Source organism: Salvelinus namaycush, unplaced genomic scaffold (assembly GCF_016432855.1).
Source record: "Salvelinus namaycush isolate Seneca unplaced genomic scaffold, SaNama_1.0 Scaffold86, whole genome shotgun sequence".
NCBI lineage: Eukaryota > Metazoa > Chordata > Actinopteri > Salmoniformes > Salmonidae > Salvelinus > Salvelinus namaycush.
In genome coordinates this window covers 230120-249963 of record NW_024061597.1, presented here as the reverse complement: position 1 = coordinate 249963, position 19844 = coordinate 230120, and the positions used below count along the sequence as shown (strand labels likewise).

Genomic DNA, 19844 nt, shown 5'->3' with positions numbered 1-19844 from the left:
ACAATTAACACTGACCATTTCATGTCCTGGGGATTGTTCCAACATCCAGTAGTGTAGCTTGGAAACAGTCGATTGATTAGAACTGTCAGCTGACAGTTTGTATTCCCAATCAATCAGAGTGATTCTAAATATGTTGTGGCAAGGACCTTTCCTGTTTCAGCATGACAATGCCCCCGGGCACAAAGCAAGGTCCATACAGAAATGGTTTGTCGAGACCTTTATGCCTCTGTTCACATTTACACAACAGAGACGTAAGGAAATTTCTATAAAAATGTTTTGTGTTTTTCTGTTTTCAAATAGACTAACAACACAAAGACAAGTTCATGTCATTCAAATCCCCCTGAAACAGTTTCATCACTGGTTTCTGTTAGTGGTGATCTGTATGGTGAGGAGTCAGGGCCCGCCCATCCAGCACTGGGCTATCCAACCAGAGGAAAATGAGGACTTGAGGGGGGGGGGCTTGAGAGGGAAGAGGAGAGGGGGGGGGGGGGCTTGAGAGGGAAGAGGAGAGGGGGGGGGGGGGGGGGGGGGGGCTTGAGAGGGAAGAGGAGAGGGGGGGGGCTTGAGAGGGAAGAGGGGGCTGTGGCGGGGCCAGGTGCTGTCAGCTGTTTGGGTCAAGGCTTTGGTTGGTGGTGTGAACAGAACAGGGCAACAGTTCAGTCATGTTTCAGGTGGTCCTTGATGTCCTCCTCATCTGTGTATTCTGACGGCTCATCCCCTGGCTTTAACAGTCGACCAACATAATCGTATTTTTCTGAAATGAGAGATCACAAGGGTCACTCTAAATCGAGCACAACATATATCCTATCAGGGCCTAAAACAATGTGGTATATTGATCAATTTAATGTTATACTCTGACCTGAATCTTTTAATCAAAATATCAGACAAACGTTCAGCTGGCCCTTTAAGGTTACTTTGGTAACGGGGCTATTCCTGTCATGTGTGCCTGTGAGAATCTCACTAGAGGCCAATGTCTCTTTGCTAACAATAGATGCAAAGCAACCAAGCTTGTGAACAAAACAATTTTTAAATAACCAAAACGCAAAGTCTCACTTTGGTAGACATTCAAGTAAATTAGACAAACTTTTATGCCTGTGCACATTGCTTCTAAAATAAAATCAGCAGCATTTCATTCAGTGCACACAGCCTCCCAGCGCGAGGTGGGATAGCTATAATGTTAGGATTCAGATTTCTTTGTCCATTACCAGCATGAAACAAAATGGCAGAAATACTTTGAAAAGAGCTATGGCTGCATTTATTCTACTAGAACTCACAGCTGGCACACGTGGCCATACTTCTATTTTTATAATGCTCACACTAAAGGCCTGAGTGTGACTACCTGCCATGGCTGGTGAATTAGACATTCTTAGCCGCCAACGGGAAAATCTACCCGCATCTGGCAGGTGTTTTAGGCCCTGTATCCTACATATTGTTCATACAGCTTACCCATGAACTGCCTCTCCCACTCTCTGACTGACTCCATCTGAACAGCGTTGAGGTCTGACAGGTCATCATACTCCTCCCTCAGGGCATCTTTCTCCAAACAGAACGTGGCCAGACCCCTCGATGCATCCCGGCCCGCAAAGATACCATATGGACCGTCTGTAGGGAGAGAGACAGTTCAGTAAACAGAATATATACCTACTGAATTTAACTGTGGTTCAATTCTACCAGCACCGTCTCTAGCAGGGATCCTCAACTACCAGCACCGTCTATAGCAGGGATCCTCAACTACCAGCACCGTCTCTAGCAGGGATCCTCAACTACCAGCACCGTCTCTAGCAGGGATCCTCAACTACCAGCACCGTCTATAGCAGGGATCCTCAACTACCAGCACCGTCTAGAGCAGGGATCCTCAACTACCAGCACCGTCTAGAGCAGGGATCCTCAACTACCAGCACCGTCTAGAGCAGGGATCCTCAACTACCAGCACCGTCTCTAGCAGGGATCCTCAACTACCAGCACCGTCTCTAGCAGGGATCCTCAACTACCAGCACCGTCTCTAGCAGGGATCCTCAACTACCAGCACCGTCTCTAGCAGGGAACCTCAACTACCAGCACCGTCTAGAGCAGGGATCCTCAACTACCAGCACCGTCTCTAGCAGGGATCCTCAACTACCAGCACCGTCTAGAGCAGGGATCCTCAACTACCAGCACCGTCTAGAGCAGGGATCCTCAACTACCAGCACCGTCTATAGCAGGGATCCTCAACTACCAGCACCGTCTATAGCAGGGATCCTCAACTACCAGCACCGTCTATAGCAGGGATCCTCAACTACCAGCACCGTCTAGAGCAGGGATCCTCAACTACCAGCACCGTCTAGAGCAGGGATCCTCAACTACCAGCACCGTCTCTAGCAGGGATCCTCAACTACCAGCACCGTCTCTAGCAGGGATCCTCAACTACCAGCACCGTCTAGAGCAGGGATCCTCAACTACCAGCACCGTCTAGAGCAGGGATCCTCAACTACCAGCACCGTCTAGAGCAGGGATCCTCAACTACCAGCACCGTCTCTAGCAGGGATCCTCAACTACCAGCACCGTCTATAGCAGGGATCCTCAACTACCAGCACCGTCTAGAGCAGGGATCCTCAACTACCAGCACCGTCTAGAGCAGGGATCCTCAACTACCAGCACCGTCTAGAGCAGGGATCCTCAACTACCAGCACCGTCTCTAGCAGGGATCCTCAACTACCAGCACCGTCTAGAGCAGGGATCCTCAACTACCAGCACCGTCTAGAGCAGGGATCCTCAACTACCAGCACCGTCTAGAGCAGGGATCCTCAACTACCAGCACCGTCTCTAGCAGGGATCCTCAACTACCAGCACCGTCTCTAGCAGGGATCCTCAACTACCAGCACCGTCTATAGCAGGGATCCTCAACTACCAGCACCGTCTAGAGCAGGGATCCTCAACTACCAGCACCGTCTATAGCAGGGATCCTCAACTACCAGCACCGTCTAGAGCAGGGATCCTCAACTACCAGCACCGTCTAGAGCAGGGACCCTCAACTAGATCCAGTCGCGGAATGATTTCTTGTACAGAAGGTCGGGGGGACCGAACATAATTACAAATAATTTGTAGACTGTAAATTGACCACAAGAAGCCCAAACAGATATTTGATTATATTTTAATTTCAAACCTTGCTTACATTTGCATACGTCACATGGAAATACTTGGTTAGAGTTCCAAAATTAAATTCACTTGGAGCTGATTTCCTGGTGTTACTATCTTATATCTAACAAAGAAAATACAAAATAAATGTACATACAGTGCATTGGGAAAGTATTCAGACCCCTTCCCTTTTTCCACATTTTGTTACATTACAGCCTTAATCAAACGGATGAACCCCCATGCTGAATCTACACACTACCCAATAATGAGACAGAAAAAACACTGTCTGATAACTTAAGTATTCAGACCCTTTACTCAGTACTTTGACGCACTTTTGGCAGCGATTACACCCTTGTCTTCTTGGGTATGGCGCTATAAGCCGGTCACACCTGTATTTGGGGAATTTCTCCCATGCTTCTCTGCAGATCCCCTCAAGCTCTGTCAGGTTGGATGGGGAGTGTTGCTGCACAGCTATTTTCAGGTCTCTCCAGAGATGTTCGATTGGGTTCAAGTCTGGGCTTTGGCTGGGCCACTCAAGGACATTGAGACTTGTCCTGAAGCCATTCCTGCGTGGTCTTGGCTGTGTTGTCCTGTTGGAAGGTGAACCTTCGCCCCAGTCTAAGGTCCTGAGCAGGTTTTCAAGGATCTCTGTACTTTTCTGTTCATCTTTCCCTCGATCCCGATGAGTCTCCCAGTCCCTGCCGCTGAAAAAAATCCTGGCAGGCATGATACTGCCACCACCATGCTTCACCGAATCTTGAATCTAATGGTCTGAGTCCTTCAGGTGCCTTTTGGCAAACTCCAAGCGGGCTGTCATGTGCCTTTAACTGAGAAGTGGCTTCCGTCTGGCCCGATACGTGGAGTACTGCAGAGATGGTTGTCCTTCTGGAAGGTTCTCCCATTTTCACAGAGGAACAGGGGAGCTCTGTCGGAGTGACCGTCGGGTTCCTGGTCACCTTCCTGACCAAGGCCTTTCTCCCCCGATTGCTCAGTTTGGCTGGGCAGCCAGCTGTAGGTAGTTTGTGTGGTTCCAAACTTCTTCCATTTAAGAATGATGGAGGCCACTGGGGACCATCAATGCTGCACAATCCTGTCTCGGAGCTCTACTGACCATTCCTTCGACCTCATTGTTTGGTTTTTGCTCTGATATGCAGTCAACTGTGGTACCTTATATAGACAGGTGTGTGCCTTTCCAAATCATGTCCAATCAATTGAATTTAACACAGGTGGACTCCAATCAAGTTGTAGAAACATCAAGGATGATCAATGGAAACAGGATGCACCTGAGCTCAATTTCAAGTCTCAGAGCAAAGGGTCTGAATACTTATGGAAGTCTGGTATCTTTTTTATATTTAATACAGTATAGAGATGAAACGGAATGAACATTTCATATCACGACTATAGTGACAAATTATCCCGGTTATCAGTAGTATCCCGGTTATCAGCAGTATCCCGGTTATCAGCAGTATCCCGGTTATCAGTAGTATCACGGTAATGTTAAAATGTGCTGGAAATGTTCAAAAAGTACTGATACACTGAAATGTCAACAAGTTTTATATTGAAAACCAACAAACAAATCAAATTAGCAGCACTGCACTTTATGCATAAACATTAAAATAATAACATGAAATATGGCAGCATGTGGCCATGAGGAAAGTTTCCCTAGTGAGGTTTTAATGAACAGAACCTTCTGTAAGCAAATAAACCAAATGAGCAGCTCTACACATGTTTTGACGTGGGTGCATAAGCAGCCTGCCTTTTAAACACTTGCTCTAGTGTCTGTCACAACTGTAGATGAGGGACCAGTAGCATCCCTGGGTTTGCCTGCAGCACGCCCACTCTGGAAACAAGGGAATAGAAAATGTATTATTGTTGTTACATTTATAATTATTATTAAACTCAGTATTTCTTCTGTGTTGCATCTGAGTATATGCAATGACCCGATTTACATAAATACAAAGTCTTAAGACAGTGAGTAATTGCAATGAGCCCAACAATTGACATGTACAGGAGTCTATAGTGTTTCTCCTGTTGGAACACTAACAACCAAGTCGACGGATTTTAAATGAATAAAATATGTTGGTTGGGTGACTAAACTCCATAGCGTGTTATCGTGTGTAATGGGGGAATAGAGTCTGCAGACACACTAAACTCCATAGCGTGTTATCGTGTGTAATGGGGGAATAGAGTCTGCAGACACACTAAACTCCATAGCGTGTTATCGTGTGTAATGGGGGAATAGAGTCTGCAGACACACTAAACTCCATAGCGTGTTATCGTGTGTAATGGGGGAATAGAGTCTGCAGACACACTAAACTCCATAGCGTGTTATCGTGTGTAATGGGGGAATAGAGTCTGCAGACACACTAAACTACATAGCGTGTTATCGTGTGTAATGGGGGAATAGAGTCTGCAGACACACTAAACTCCATAGCGTGTTATCGTGTGTAATGGGGGAATAGAGTCTGCAGACACACTAAACTCCATAGCGTGTTATCGTGTGTAATGGGGGAATAGAGTCTGCAGACACACTAAACTCCATAGCGTGTTATCGTGTGTAATGGGGGAATAGAGTCTGCAGACACACTAAACTCCATAGCGTGTTATCGTGTGTAATGGGGGAATAGAGTCTGCAGACACACTAAACTCCATAGCGTGTTATCGTGTGTAATGGGGGAATAGAGTCTGCAGACACACTAAACTCCATAGCGTGTTATCGTGTGTAATGGGGGAATAGAGTCTGCAGACACACTAAACTCCATAGCGTGTTATCGTGTGTAATGGGGGAATAGAGTCTGCAGACACACTAAACTACATAACGTGTTATCGTGTGTAATGGGGGAATAGAGTCTGCAGACACACGACTCATACAGCCCCAGAACAACGTGTAGTGTTTCTACAAGAGTAGGTAACACTGAAAGATTCAGTTTACATTATTGACAAGCTATTAGCAAGTTAGACAGATAAAACCATGACATTTTCCCCCATTCCCAAGTCCCCACATCATTCATTGAGCTAAAAATTCACTTACCTTGCATTCGCTATAAAGTAGTGGATGGTGGTCATGAAAATGATTCAAGAGATTTGAACTGTTGCCCACTTTCGCAGAGATTTTTTTGTTGTTGCATTTTCTGCAGACAGGGTGACCATCTTCGATTAAGTTTCCCTCAGCACTCTTGTAAAACCCAAAATACGACCACACTTCAGATGTAGTCCTCTTAGAATGCTGAAAAATCTCCTGAGCGCTGTCACTGCCTTCCGCCATCTTTTCACACAAAACAAAAGCCACGTTACATGCTGTGCCTGCGTCAGACTGTTGCTAACTTTACTTGATGCTGGACAGTATTTACCGGGAGTTTTTCAAACCGCGGTAATCAAACACGGTTTTAATGATAATTAAAATTTGAAACGGTAATACTAACCGTCGGGAATTTTACCGTGGTTTATTGTGAAACCGGTAACCGTTTCATCCCTAATACAGTACTAGTAAAAAGTTGATACCTACTCATTCAAGGGTTTTTCTTTATTTGTACTATTTTCTACATTGTAGAATAATAGTGAAGACATCAAATCTATTAAATAACACACATGGAATCATGTAGTAACCAGGAAAGTGCTAAACAAAATGTATTTTATATTCCTCAAAGTAGCCACCCTTCGCCTTTGACAGCTTTGCACACTCTTGGCATTCTCTCAACCAGCTTCCAGTCACCTGGAATTAATTTCAATTAACAGGTGTGCCTTGCTAAAAGTTAAATTGTGGAATGTCTTTCCTTCTTAATGCGTTTGAGCCAATCAGTTGTGTTGTGACAAGGTAGGGGTGGTATACAGAAGATAGCCCTATTTGGTAAAAGATCAAATCCATATTATGGCAAGAACAGCTCAAGTAAGCAAAGAGAAATGACAGTCCATCATTACTTTAAGACAAAGGTCAGTCAATCCGGAAAATGTCAAGAACTTTGAAAGTTTCTTCAAGTGCCGTCGCAAAAACCATCAAGCGCTATGTTGAAACTGGCTCTCATGAGGACCGCCACAGGAAAGGAAGACCCAGAATTACCTCTGCTGCAGAGGATGAATTCATTTGAGTTAACAGCACCTCAGATTGCAGCCCAAATAAATGCTTAAGAGTTCAAGTAGCAGACACCAACATCAACTGTTCAGAGACTGTGTGAATCAGGCCTTAGTGGTCAAATTGCTGCAAAGAAACCATTACTAAAGGATACCAATAAGAAGAAGACTTGCTTGGGCCAAGAAACACAAGCAATGGACATTTAGACCGGTGGAAATCTGTCCTTTGGTCTGATGAGTCCAGATTGTTGGTTCCAACTGCCGTGTCTCCGTGAGACACAGAGTAGGTGAACGGATGATCTCCGCATGTGTGGTTTCCACCGTGATGCATGGAGGTGTGATGGTGCTTTGCTGGTGACAATGTCAGTGATTTATTTAGAATTAAAAAGGCACATTTAACCAGCATGGCTACCACCTCCAGGCTGTGTAAGGGCTATTTGACCAAGAAGGAGTGTGATGAGTGCTGCATCAGATGACCTGGCCTCCACAATCCACCGACCTCAACCCAATTGAGATGGTTTGGGATAAGTTCGACCGCAGAGTGAAGGAAAAGCAGCCAACAAGTGCTCAGCATGTGGGAACTCCTTCAAACTGTTGAAAAAGCATTCCAGGTGAAGCTGGTTGAGAGAATGCCAAGCATGTGCAAAGCTGTCAACAAGGCAAAGGGTGGCTACTTTGAAGAATCTAAAATACAACATTTTTGGTTACTACACGATGCAATGTGTTATTTCATAGTTGTCTTCCCTATTATTATATAATGTAGAAAATATGAAAAATAAAGAAACCATTGAATGAGTAGGTGTCCCAACTTTTTACTGGTACTGTACATTACCAATTTTAAAAAAGTACCTGTTTTTGCTTCATCATTATGGGGTATTGTGTGTAGATTGAGGATTCTTTTTTATTTGATCTATTTTAGAATAAGTCTGTAACGTACCAAAATGTGGAAAAAGTCAAGAGGTCTGAAAACTTTCAAATGCACTGCAAGTGTAATAAATACCATTTAAAATAACACAAGCATATTGCTATTACATTGTTATAACTAACTTCTTTCTAAGCAGGGTTTCTCACACACTTATAAACAGATACAGAGACAGACACACACACACCCAAGGACAGAGGGCTGACGTAAACCTTTCATAAACACCGATAGGGAAAGGCTTTGATCAAAAGAGTGCTTGGGTCCGCATTTCACGAAATAATGAGACACACACACATAACCAAGGACAGAGGGCTGACTACGCACACACAAAATCTCCTGCTTAGCTGAACATTTGATAACAAAGAACTTTTGCTATAAGACTCAGAAGGATGACGCCCAGCTCATCAGGACCAATCTGAGAAGACAACAACCTGTCCAGAACCAACCAAAGGACCAGAACTTCCAGACTCAACCTACTTTCTGTGTTGTATAAAATGTCTATGCATTTCTGTTATCTGGGCTTTTTCTGGAGATTCTCTATGAGCCGAAGGAACGAGACCGTATACGCTTGTACCAGATATCTTCACTCTGAATAAAACTGTCACTTGTCATACAATTTACCACCTTGTCCGAATCGATCCTTGACCGGCTCACCCTTCTCAATATCCAATTATCAACAAAAACATGGTAAGCAGAGGATGGTTATCTAGATACCCGGTCCAGAGTGGTTGATGTGGATGTGAGGGGGCGAGTTGGTGGAAGGACGGTTCGCGGAGGACAGGTGAAATCTTTGGGGGGAGGTCAACAATCCTGCTCAGCTCGGGGAACTGATCTTCTGGTCGACCAATAAACAAGGTAAGCAAGACCTGTTAAATCAAACTTTGCATATTGTCGTATAGTCTATCCAAATTTTGATCAGTACTACCGAGTGTGAGTATGGATTCTTGAGTAAATTTACATATATAAATGACATGTGAACGACAGTGAAGTGAACATATGTGGGAATAATTTGTAAGTATTAAGATCTATTCATATAGTCCGGCTGTGACCGGTGAGGAATAGGCTTAATTTGTGATAAAAAGAACTATTCGTATAGTCCGGCTGTGTCCGGTGAGGAATATAGTAAGCACTATTCAATAGTCCGGCTATTCAGTCGGTGAAGGGTAGGCTTAAAATTGGGATAGGGATTATTCAATAGTCCGGCTATTCAGCCGGTGAAGGATAGGCTTGTTCCATCCCCATCCATATAGTCCGGCTGTGACCGGTGAGGAGTGGGGTAAAGTTTGTCAAGACCTATTCATATAGTCCGGCTGTGACCGGTGAGGAGTAGGCTAGACTTATTCAATAGTCCGGGCGATTGTCCGGTGAAGAATAGTCTATTTTTGTGTTAAAAGTGCTATTCATATAGTTCGGCTGTGACCGATGAGGAATAGGCTTAATTTGTGTTAAAAGTGCTATTCATATAGTTCGGCTGTGACCGATGAGGAATAGGCTTAATTTGTGATAAAAAGAACTATTCGTATAGTCCGGCTGTGTCCGGTGAGGAATATAGTAAGCACTATTCAATAGTCCGGCTATTCAGTCGGTGAAGGGTAGGCTTAAAATTGGGATAGGGATTATTCAATAGTCCGGCTATTCAGCCGGTGAAGGATAGGCTTGTTCCATCCCCATCCATATAGTCCGGCTGTGACCGGTGAGGAGTGGGGTAAAGTTTGTCAAGACCTATTCATATAGTCCGGCTGTGACCGGTGAGGAGTAGGCTAGACTTATTCAATAGTCCGGGCGATTGTCCGGTGAAGAATAGTCTATTTGTGTTTGTAGGCGCCAGGTTGAAAAATGTTCAATGTTTAAGTGTAATGTTTCCAATGTCTAAAGTCTAAGTGTTCAACGTCTAAAGGGTAATGTTCATAGTGGGAAAAATGTAAATGTTTAATGTATACATGTAAAAAAAAAAAAATTGGATTCTGGATTTTATCCAGTGACGGGCTAAGTACAGTCGGATAGTCAAACATATACACTGATATACGCACACACATTACCAAAACTATTCTGTACTAAATTCCACTGCATTAAAATAAAATATGACGACCCCAAATACTCCAAAGCTAAAATTTAACGATTTTCTAGATCAGAAGATACAAGACAAGTAAGGGGGAAAAGAACAAGACTGGAAGAGTGGCACCCCAGTTCTTTTGGTATGTCTAGATATGGCATGGAACACGAATGTAGGTGTAACCTTTTGACCTATTTTCATTGCATTTTCATGTGGTTTGATCACCCACAGGGAAATGTAGTGAGGATAATGAAATCGTGGTCATTTGGAATACTAATTTTGAGATAATAGAGTTTATAACTCTTGACCATAATTGCAATTAACCACAGAGGAGTCAGGTTTCTGGTTTTAAACATTGGCTATGACGGTTTTGAATGGGCTGTTATTGAATTGGTTTGAACAGGAGATATTTTAAGCCTATAGGGCATGGAAATAAAAGTGATAGAGAGCTTATTAGTAAAGAAAGGAATTTATATGGTTAGCATTTGTTTTGGCCATAAGAAGATAGAGATAGGTTTATTAAGGTTATGTAAGGACTTTAGAGATTGACACTATAAGACATGTTGTTATTTTAAATCCATTTGGGATAGATAAAGTCAAAACAGTGAGACACTTAGTTAATATTGCAAAAGAACACATAGTTGTTATTGACTATTATTAGAAAAAGGCAGACAGATGGGTCTACCCCACACTGTTGAGACCTTGAAGGTTTGAGAGTAGAGTGGGGAGGGTGGACCAGGAAATGAGCAAGGTAGGCTGTGAAATAAGATAGGACAGAAGGGGGTTAACACATATAAGCAGCACAGATACATTTTAAAGTAGATAAGTCACTTGACAGAGAATTGGAAAAGAATAGATATGAATGTACGCCCAAGGGAGAATTGGATTTCTATATTATAATGTACTAAGTCATGAGTAGGTAAGGTTGATACCTGGCCAGAGCCAGGTATCAAACGGGGGAGGGGTACATTGTGGTCTAGGATAGGATGGGGCCTATTGGATAATAAACTAATTTTAAAAAATTCTAGCTAATAAATAGGCATAGAAGTTAAATATATAATCAGATAGAACAAATGACAAACTGTTTATTAACCAAACCTGTATGTCCAAGATTTTATGCATTACAGGTGAATTAAAGGAGAAGGTGATTCACCCGACCTGGGGGCATATCGCACTTGGAGGGTGAGACACACTGACACTGCCGAATGATCACAGAGTTAAGGAGAAGAACCGTTACTAATAGAGTTCGGGGATCAACTCCTTAATGAAGAATTCCCTGCCCCCGACCTTTCCTCACTGTGTTTGTTCATAGAAGTGAAAGTGTTGCTTGATCTCTGGCTGATGATGTGTTCTCTGGGAGAGGGGGCTTTACAGGATTGCTTGTAGTCCTGAGCTGTCTGTTTAGGATACGATGGGGATGTTACCATCGCAGTGCTGCCAGAACCGCCACCAGTTCCGACAGACCAGGTTCAGCCGGCCTCCTCCACCACTTCAAGACCAAGTCCTACGCCATCACCTGAACTCTACAATCTGGTATAGAAGTCCGTCCCCAGAAGACACCATGGGGGTTAAGGCATATGGGGGATATTACAGCTGTAACACTGGTACAGGTAGAGGTATGGACTATGGGAGGTTCCCTACTGCTGCCTGCATCACTAATGTCACTATTAACTAGAGGTGTTGCTGATGTATGGTGGATGTGTGGACCTGCCAGGCGGTTGACCCCATTTTGAAAGGAGATTATCAGGGAACATGTGTTTTGGCCAGTCTGATAAACACCATTGCCTATTATTGAGGTTACAGCTAACCAACTTTTGGGAGCTGCACATGACAGAGGCTTGGGACCAATCCAGGAGACGGCAGAATCGTGACGCTCCTTGGTCCGAGGGTACAGATAACATTCACACCAACCTGTTGGGGGTCCCAATAGGGGTCCCCCACGAATTCCAGACATTAAACAGGAAAGATGGCCTGTGGCATCTGATGCCCATCATTGGCCCAGCTATTGTTGATGCTAAACAAAATGCCTGGGTCAATTATATCTACTATAATTAATAATGATTTGTTAAATACACCCACACAGCACTTACAGGGATGGCTGAACAATTGGATGCTACCTCTCAAACCAGTAGACAAAATAGACTAGCACTGGACATGATTCTGGCCGACCAGGCAGGTGTATGTAACAATACTAGTCCGGATGGGAGAATTTCAAAAGCTCTGAGTGGGTTGGCAAGGTTATCAGTGGAGGTGGGGGGTCTTGCAGGTGTGGAGGAGAGTGGACTGGTCCCTTGGCTGGGTGGTTGGTTTGGTAAGTACACTACAGTGATGATTACTGGATTTCTGACCCTAAGTTGTTGTTTTTAATATGCTCATGTTCCGTAATGCCTGTATCATACCTTGTTTGAAGAAGTCTGTTACAGATGTGTAAAGGGCCTCTGGTATGATGCCGCTGCTTGATGCTCCAGTAGGAGAGGCTGATACGGAATCAAGCTTTCGCAGGAGAGTGGGCCTGACAGAGGAGGACCCTTGGTTCGCTGTAGTTGATGTTGTCGAATGAATAAAAAAGTGATGTTTGTCCTCCCTGTTGTGAAGGTTTGAAGTTCCCGGGTGGCGACGAGCCCACCTGGTACAGGTTGTATAGAGGGATGGACCTGAGGGTTTAACATATTCTCGTTTTTTGGTTACTAATGTGTGATTGGCCACTCCAGGTGTAGTTATTGGAGTGGTCTCCTTTTGGTCCTTGCTCATCCTTATTGGTGACTGAGGAGGCTGGAAAGGCCACCCACCAGAGCTGTGTGGTATGTATGGGGGCCCGTCCACTCCTTCGCATTGTACCGGCTACCCTACCTGACGTATGTCTTCTTCCTGTTATGAAACATGACAACCCAACTGCCAACTGCTCCGTAGGGGACAAGTTTTACCCTATTGTTAAAAGTACTAGAAAGGGCCCGATGTTTTCTTCTCGGGTTGCCAGGGCTAATTTTACTTGTATAAATATGTCCCTTGGCCCTCCAATGCTGGGAGCACTACCTTATGAATGGTGCAATAACACCTATAATCCTAATGCCCCTTTCCAACCTGTGTCTAGAGCTGATGTCTGGTGGTGGTGTGGAGGAAATCATCTATATGACCGCCTGCCAGGGAATGCCACTGGTCTTTGTGCTCTTGTCTCTCTGCTTCTTCCTGTTTCAGTGTATCCTATGGAAGTAAAGGACCTGATGGCCCGTGTAGAGAGGGACGGGGATTTATCCCGGTCCAAAAGATCAACAGGAGTGGATCCTGGAGACCCCACCTATATTGACGCCATAGGAGTCCCTAGGGGGGTGCCAGATAAGTATAAACTCGTAGACCAGGTTGCAGCGGGTTTTGAATCATCATTTTGCTGGTGGTGTACAGTTAATAAAAATGTGGACCGAATCAATTACATTAATTTTAATGTCCAGAAACTGGACAATTGGACTCAACAAGGCTTCGAGGCGGTCCATGGCCAATTGGAAGCTACTTCCCTGATGGCATTCCAAAATAGAATCGCGGTGGATATGTTGTTGGCTGAACGCGGAGGTGTTTGTGCCATGTTCGGAGAGCAATGTTGTACTTTCATTCCCAATAACACAGCAACTGATGGTAGTCTGACCATTGCCTTAGAAGGCTTGAGGACTCTTAATGGTAAGATGAAATCCCATTCTGGTGTAGACACCTCCATGTGGGATTCCTGGATGGATGCTTTTGGGAAATATAAAACCCTGGTGTCCTCAATTTTGGTTTCTATCTCAGTGTTTGCAGCCATTTTGGTTTTGTGTGGTTGCTGTTGCATACCATGCATTCGTTCACTCACCACTAGGGTCATATCTAAAGCCATTGACCCAACAAGCCCTTCCCAGATGTTTCCTCTTTTAGGGGATGAAGGCCCTCCATCTTTTGAGGACAACAACATGCCTGCTGCTTTTACCTTTTTCTAGTTTATGTCACGTCTCTTAGGAGACGTGAAGAGAGGGCATATGAAACTTTCTCTTCAAGAAAGTTTCTGCATATAATACTCCTGCTTGATCCCATGTTTATGTCACGTCTCTTAGGAGACGTGAAGAGAGGGAATCAAAACTTTCTCTCTGAGAAAGTTTCCCTGGTTGTTTACTTTTGCTTTTCTTACTTTTACCTAGTTTATGTCACGTCTCTTTGGAGACGTGAAGAGAGGGAATCAAAACTTTCTCTCTGAGAAAGTTTCCCTGGTTGTTTACTTTTGCTTTTCTTACTTTTACCTAGTTTATGTCACGTCTCTTTGGAGACGTGAAGAGAGGGAATCAAAACTTTCTCTCTGAGAAAGTTTCCCTGGTTGTTTACTTTTGCTTTTCTTACTTTTACCTAGTTTATGTCACGTCTCTTTGGAGACGTGAAGAGAGGGATTTGTAATAAATACCATTTAAAATAACACAAGCATATTGCTATTACATTGTTATAACTAACTTCTTTCTAAGCAGGGTTTCTCACACACTTATAAACAGATACAGAGACAGACACACACACACCCAAGGACAGAGGGCTGACGTAAACCTTTCATAAACACCGATAGGGAAAGGCTTTGATCAAAAGAGTGCTTGGGTCCGCATTTCACGAAATAATGAGACACACACACATAACCAAGGACAGAGGGCTGACTACGCACACACAAAATCTCCTGCTTAGCTGAACATTTGATAACAAAGAACTTTTGCTATAAGACTCAGAAGGATGACGCCCAGCTCATCAGGACCAATCTGAGAAGACAACAACCTGTCCAGAACCAACCAAAGGACCAGAACTTCCAGACTCAACCTACTTTCTGTGTTGTATAAAATGTCTATGCATTTCTGTTATCTGGGCTTTTTCTGGAGATTCTCTATGAGCCGAAGGAACGAGACCGTATACGCTTGTACCAGATATCTTCACTCTGAATAAAACTGTCACTTGTCATACAATTTACCACCTTGTCCGAATCGATCCTTGACCGGCTCACCCTTCTCAATATCCAATTATCAACACAAGTATTGAAATTTAGGCCCAAGTAAGTTATGGTGTTAAGACTAAACAGGATGTGCTCTTAGGCCTAAAGCTTGATGGTGGTTATACAAGTCTGCTACACGAAGCCTACTAATGATAACATGATAATAATAACAATAAGGAGATCAAGGAAAAAGGAGGGTTATTGTTATAATTTGACAATTTGGAACAGTGTAAACTAGGGATGCACGATATAAATCGGTGAACATACCGTAAATTGGCCAATATTAGCTACAAATGCCAACATCGGTATCGGCCGATGTCTAGTTTAACACCCGATGTCAAAGCTGACGTGCATACCTATATAACGAAGGTACATGACGTAATGACGCCACGTTAAATTTCGCGCTATACGTGCAACACGGCGTTCCTAAACTAGCCCACCATGTCTGCTGTGTGGATCGAGCAGTCAACAATCAAAATTTCAGCGAGACAACTCAAAGGCGAAATCCATTAAAGCCAAGATAATGGAATTCATTGCACTTGACAATCAACCGTTCTCTGTCGTGGGTGATGTTGGCTTTCGCCGACCGGTCGAGCACCGGTTAACACTACCAAGTGCGCTATTTTTTTTATGTTGCCCTACCGGAGTTACACAGTAATAGCGTCACTGCTATTAGCTTCACAACATACTATGGAACGCCGTTTGCGTGTCAAAAAAGACAGTAGCACTGTCAAAGCTGTACAAAAAAGTCAGCAAACACCGGACACATACGATGTGTTTACAATACCGCGTTGGTAATAAAGCATCATTTGTTCGACCGCAACTTCTGGGGTAGCTAGCACCAATACACCCAGCCTGAAAACAATGACCAGTAAAAACTGCAGTCGTTTTCATTCTTAGCAATGATTTAGGAATCCTTGTAAGTATTAGCTAGGTAGCCACTTGTTGTTCACCTATTGAAACTGAACTTCAGTTCATGAAAATAAATAGCTAGCCAGCTACTTAACAGCTACTTGCCAATCGCATTATAAAGACAAGAGAAGAAAAGGCCTGGAAGGAGGAGAGATGACTAGAAACGATTCGGTTGACCGTTTTATGGATTTTGCGCTAATTGTCGGAGTAGAGGACCTTGTGCATTTCAGGTAAAATAACTCAATGTTTATATCCCAGGACAAATTAGCTAGCAACAGCAAGCTAGCTAAATAGGACAAATTAGCTAGCAAGTGCTAGCTAAATTGCCATACATGTTTAATGCTTTTCGACCTGTCCCCAAATTAATATAATTGGTTCAGAGTTTGTGATCGCGTTTGTTGTGGGGGGACAATACCCTGTTCAGACAGGTATTACTAGACGTCGGTTTTGTAATTATTATACAAGCATGTGCGTTATTCCAGAGGACGATTCATACATGATTAGTTTTTTACTGCCCTCTGTAATTCTTAATTTTTTCAAATTAAATTGACTCGTGACGGAAGCCTGGATGTTTTTCTTGTTTACATCATGTCTAGACAATAATACGCTACACTGACAACTCGTGCTTGGCTGCCAAATGTACTGTATAGGTCTCCTCATAATATTTAAAAGTGTGATCATAATCATAGCGATCCATCCATGGTAGATGTCCTTCCTAATAACAATGCCCCTCATTCTATTTGAGCAGCTGAACAGTATTTGCACTTGACTATAGATGAGGAAGTGAACTTGCCATTTCCCAAAAGTTTAGCGGTATGCTGCTTTGTGATCTATTGCCTAAGACAGGTCTCTCCAACCCTGTTTGTGTAGAGTCACCATCCTGTAGGTTTTCACTCCAACACTAATCTAGTGCATCTGATTAAATAATTACCTGGTTGATAAACTGAATCAGGTTAGTTACAACTGGGGTTGGAGTGAAAACCTACAGGAAGGTAGCTTTCCAGGAACAGAGTTGGAGAGCCTTGACCTGGGACACCAACAGACAGCCAGGGTTTCATTAAATAAGCTATAGGCAATACTTTTTATTGCACATTTAGGCCCAATTAAACTGATGTATTTGGTGACGTTCAACTTCAATTCACTGGCACTAAGAAGAATTGCTTAGCCACACTCATTGACAGCCTAATATATACTTTAATATACTTTTGGTGAGTTTACGAGGCATTGCTAGATTACCAAGATATAGCCTATACGCACGGTTCTGGCTGTCTCTCCCTCGCCTGCTCCGCTTTCTCTTCACCATGACCAACACTAGTTTGGTCTTCGGACTGTTGCGTGTAGAATAGCTCAGCCTACTCATTGATAGCCCCTACTTTAGTGAACTTGCACGAGTCATTGCAAGCCAAGAAATTGCAAAATACAGCATTGCGATAGCCTATATCTTTTTTGTTTAAAAAGGCAAGTCAGTTAATTAAATGACGGCCTAACAGGTCTCCCCTAACTCGGACAACGCTGGGCCAATTGTGCGCCGCCCTATAGGACTCCCGTTCACGGCCGGTTGTGATACAGCCCGGGATCGAACCAGGGTCTACAGTGAGGCCTCTAGCACTGAGATGCAGTGCCTTAGACCGCTGCGCCAAACGGGAGCCACTTTTGATGACCGGTTATGACGGTCAGCCTAGTGGCCGACATGCCTACCTATGCCACTCCCATCTCTCTCGTTAGCTTGCTGTGAAAGATGGGAGAGTGTGTTCGAAGTAGACTACGGTTTCCTCTTTTGCAAAAAATACTGAATCTTAGGAGTCGATTCCAAGCTTTAACACCCAGAAATGGGAGTACACGGAAAAGTCGTCGATTCTTTTGAAGTCGATTCCCCACCACTAACTAAGACAGGGGCTTGGTTTTGACACGCTTTTGGGAATAACTAGCTAGATAGCTCAGGTTAATTAGCTAACGTTAGTTTACTCTTGGTCCCCGCTTAAGCAAAAGCCAATCAGTCTTTAGCTAACGAGCTAGCGAGTTAATCTGCATTTGTACGTTACCTATGTAACAAGAAGTTACGCAAATGTTAACGTTAGCGCTAAATTATCTAGTTTACTTGAGCTAGCTAGTTACATTAACATTAAATCACCAGCTAGCTAACGTTAGCTAGGTCTATAGTTGCGAACTCAATTTTTTTAAACAACTTCTGATGCAGGTTTTTGTGGACATTTCCGTAATACTTTGAGTGATGTAACGTTAACTAGTTAACATGCGTCAGTGTAGCGTTGCTTTTGTAGGTAGCTCAACTAACGTTAGCCAGCTAACGTAAATTAGTACAGTAAACATACACACGTGTCTAACTACAACCTAGAATAAACTAGCTAACAAGCCATTGCAATGCTAACATTGGAAAGTGCCAGACTAACTAGCTAGCGAAGTTAGTTTGCCAACATGCTAAATGAAAACACTAAAATAACTGCTTGGGTAGCTAGCTGCTAACTTGCTTTATTGGAGTTAGCCGGCTAACTTTACCAAGCTAGTCGAGGCTAACTGTTGCGCCCAAACAACCGATGTCATCCAGTGTGTTATTTTCCATTAACGGATTCTTACCTCGGCCATAAAACGTTTTGCCGGTGGTAACATCGAATACTTTCATATTAACTGCCATCATGATCCGGGGGTTTTGCAGTCCATCGTATTCCCTCAGTTGTTCCAACGTGAAATCACCTCTTCTCATCTTCGGAAGAGACGAGGCCTCGCTTCCTTTGGCCGCGTCATCGACAATTCGTTTACCCCATCGCCGATAAATAACATAGCAGATCGCAACCACTAAAACTAAAATACTTAAATTTAACAACATCCCGCCAAGACTGAACGCGTCCGACTCATCTGAAGTCCCCAGCCCGCCACTAGTGTCAACTGCTCCACTCGTACTGTCTCCATCGTCCGCCATATTGTCGATAGCGCCTTGCCCACAAACACTCGCCCATTTGGGGTTTCTCATCAAATATGATTGGCCTGCGTCAATAATTCAGGGAGCTCATGCTCCACTGCGGAGCAACACAAACGACAAAATTGCTATTTGTTGAAGTGATAGTGACAACTTGTGTGTTTTTAGGCGAGGTAATGCAATTAGCAGTTTCTTAAGGGCACTAAACACAGTTAGCCATTTAGAGTAAGGATTAAGGACAGGTCTTTCTTGTGAAATAAATAATCGTTCGTAGGCATTTTTAACAACGCTTTTTTCTGATGCAAATCAATTTATTGCATCCGCCATGGAGTCCAGTTTCATAATACTACCTTCTGTCCTAGTTGTTTGCCGTAGTTTTGAAGTAAAATCGGAAAATAGGACTTATTTTAGGGCATTTTTCACCCTGGCAGTTCTTGAGCGCGGTGCACCAACTCGACTTCTGAACATTCTGTGCCCAACCCATTGTGTCACGTAGCAATGCCATTAACTAGCGTAAACCTTGTGGGTTAACCTCAAGTAACTTGACATTAACACAGCCACTTGGTGAAACCACAGATATAACAATGAGACAGATATTTCACCAGATGTGTAAATGTGAAGCGTCCGGTTGGCGTTTCCGCTCTCTACCAAAAATGGTAGTGAAAGGAAGCCCAGTGGCCGGTAGTGGGAGAAGATAGAACGAGATGGATTTTGGCCGACATTCTGCAAATTTTCTCATCGGTAAAACATTGATCTCAATACAGTTTTTTGTTTCCAAAACTAGAATCTGTTACGAACAGAGTGGACTACGTTTCGTAGACATACATAACCCTTTGCCAAAGGTGTACAAAAAAAGGTACGT

At 43.6% G+C, this 19844-nt stretch overlaps 1 protein-coding gene across 1 annotated transcript; it reads right to left on the bottom strand.

Annotated features, from left to right (window-relative positions):
- Positions 1-513: 513 nt before the first annotated feature.
- Positions 514-19433, bottom strand: LOC120043078 (membrane-associated progesterone receptor component 2-like). The gene is made up of 3 exons (XM_038987801.1): positions 18643-19433; positions 1447-1602; positions 514-754 (listed from the first exon to the last, which is right to left on the bottom strand). Exons 1-3 carry the CDS (start codon positions 19034-19036, stop codon positions 657-659), a joined length of 648 nt encoding a protein of 215 aa, XP_038843729.1. The 5' UTR covers positions 19037-19433; the 3' UTR covers positions 514-656.
- Between the last annotated feature and the right edge of the window lie 411 nt (positions 19434-19844).

Excerpts from the sequence above, each read along its gene's own strand:
- LOC120043078 (XM_038987801.1), bottom strand. The coding sequence starts at position 19,036 with ATGAGAAACCCCAAATGGGCGAGTGTTTGTGGGCAAGGCGCTATCGAC. Across the intron at positions 1,603-18,642 it reads CAAAACGTTTTATGGCCGAG|ACGGTCCATATGGTATCTTT; the intron begins GTAAGAATCCGT and ends CTCTCCCTACAG. Across the intron at positions 755-1,446 it reads GTGGGAGAGGCAGTTCATGG|AAAAATACGATTATGTTGGT; the intron begins GTAAGCTGTATG and ends CTCTCATTTCAG.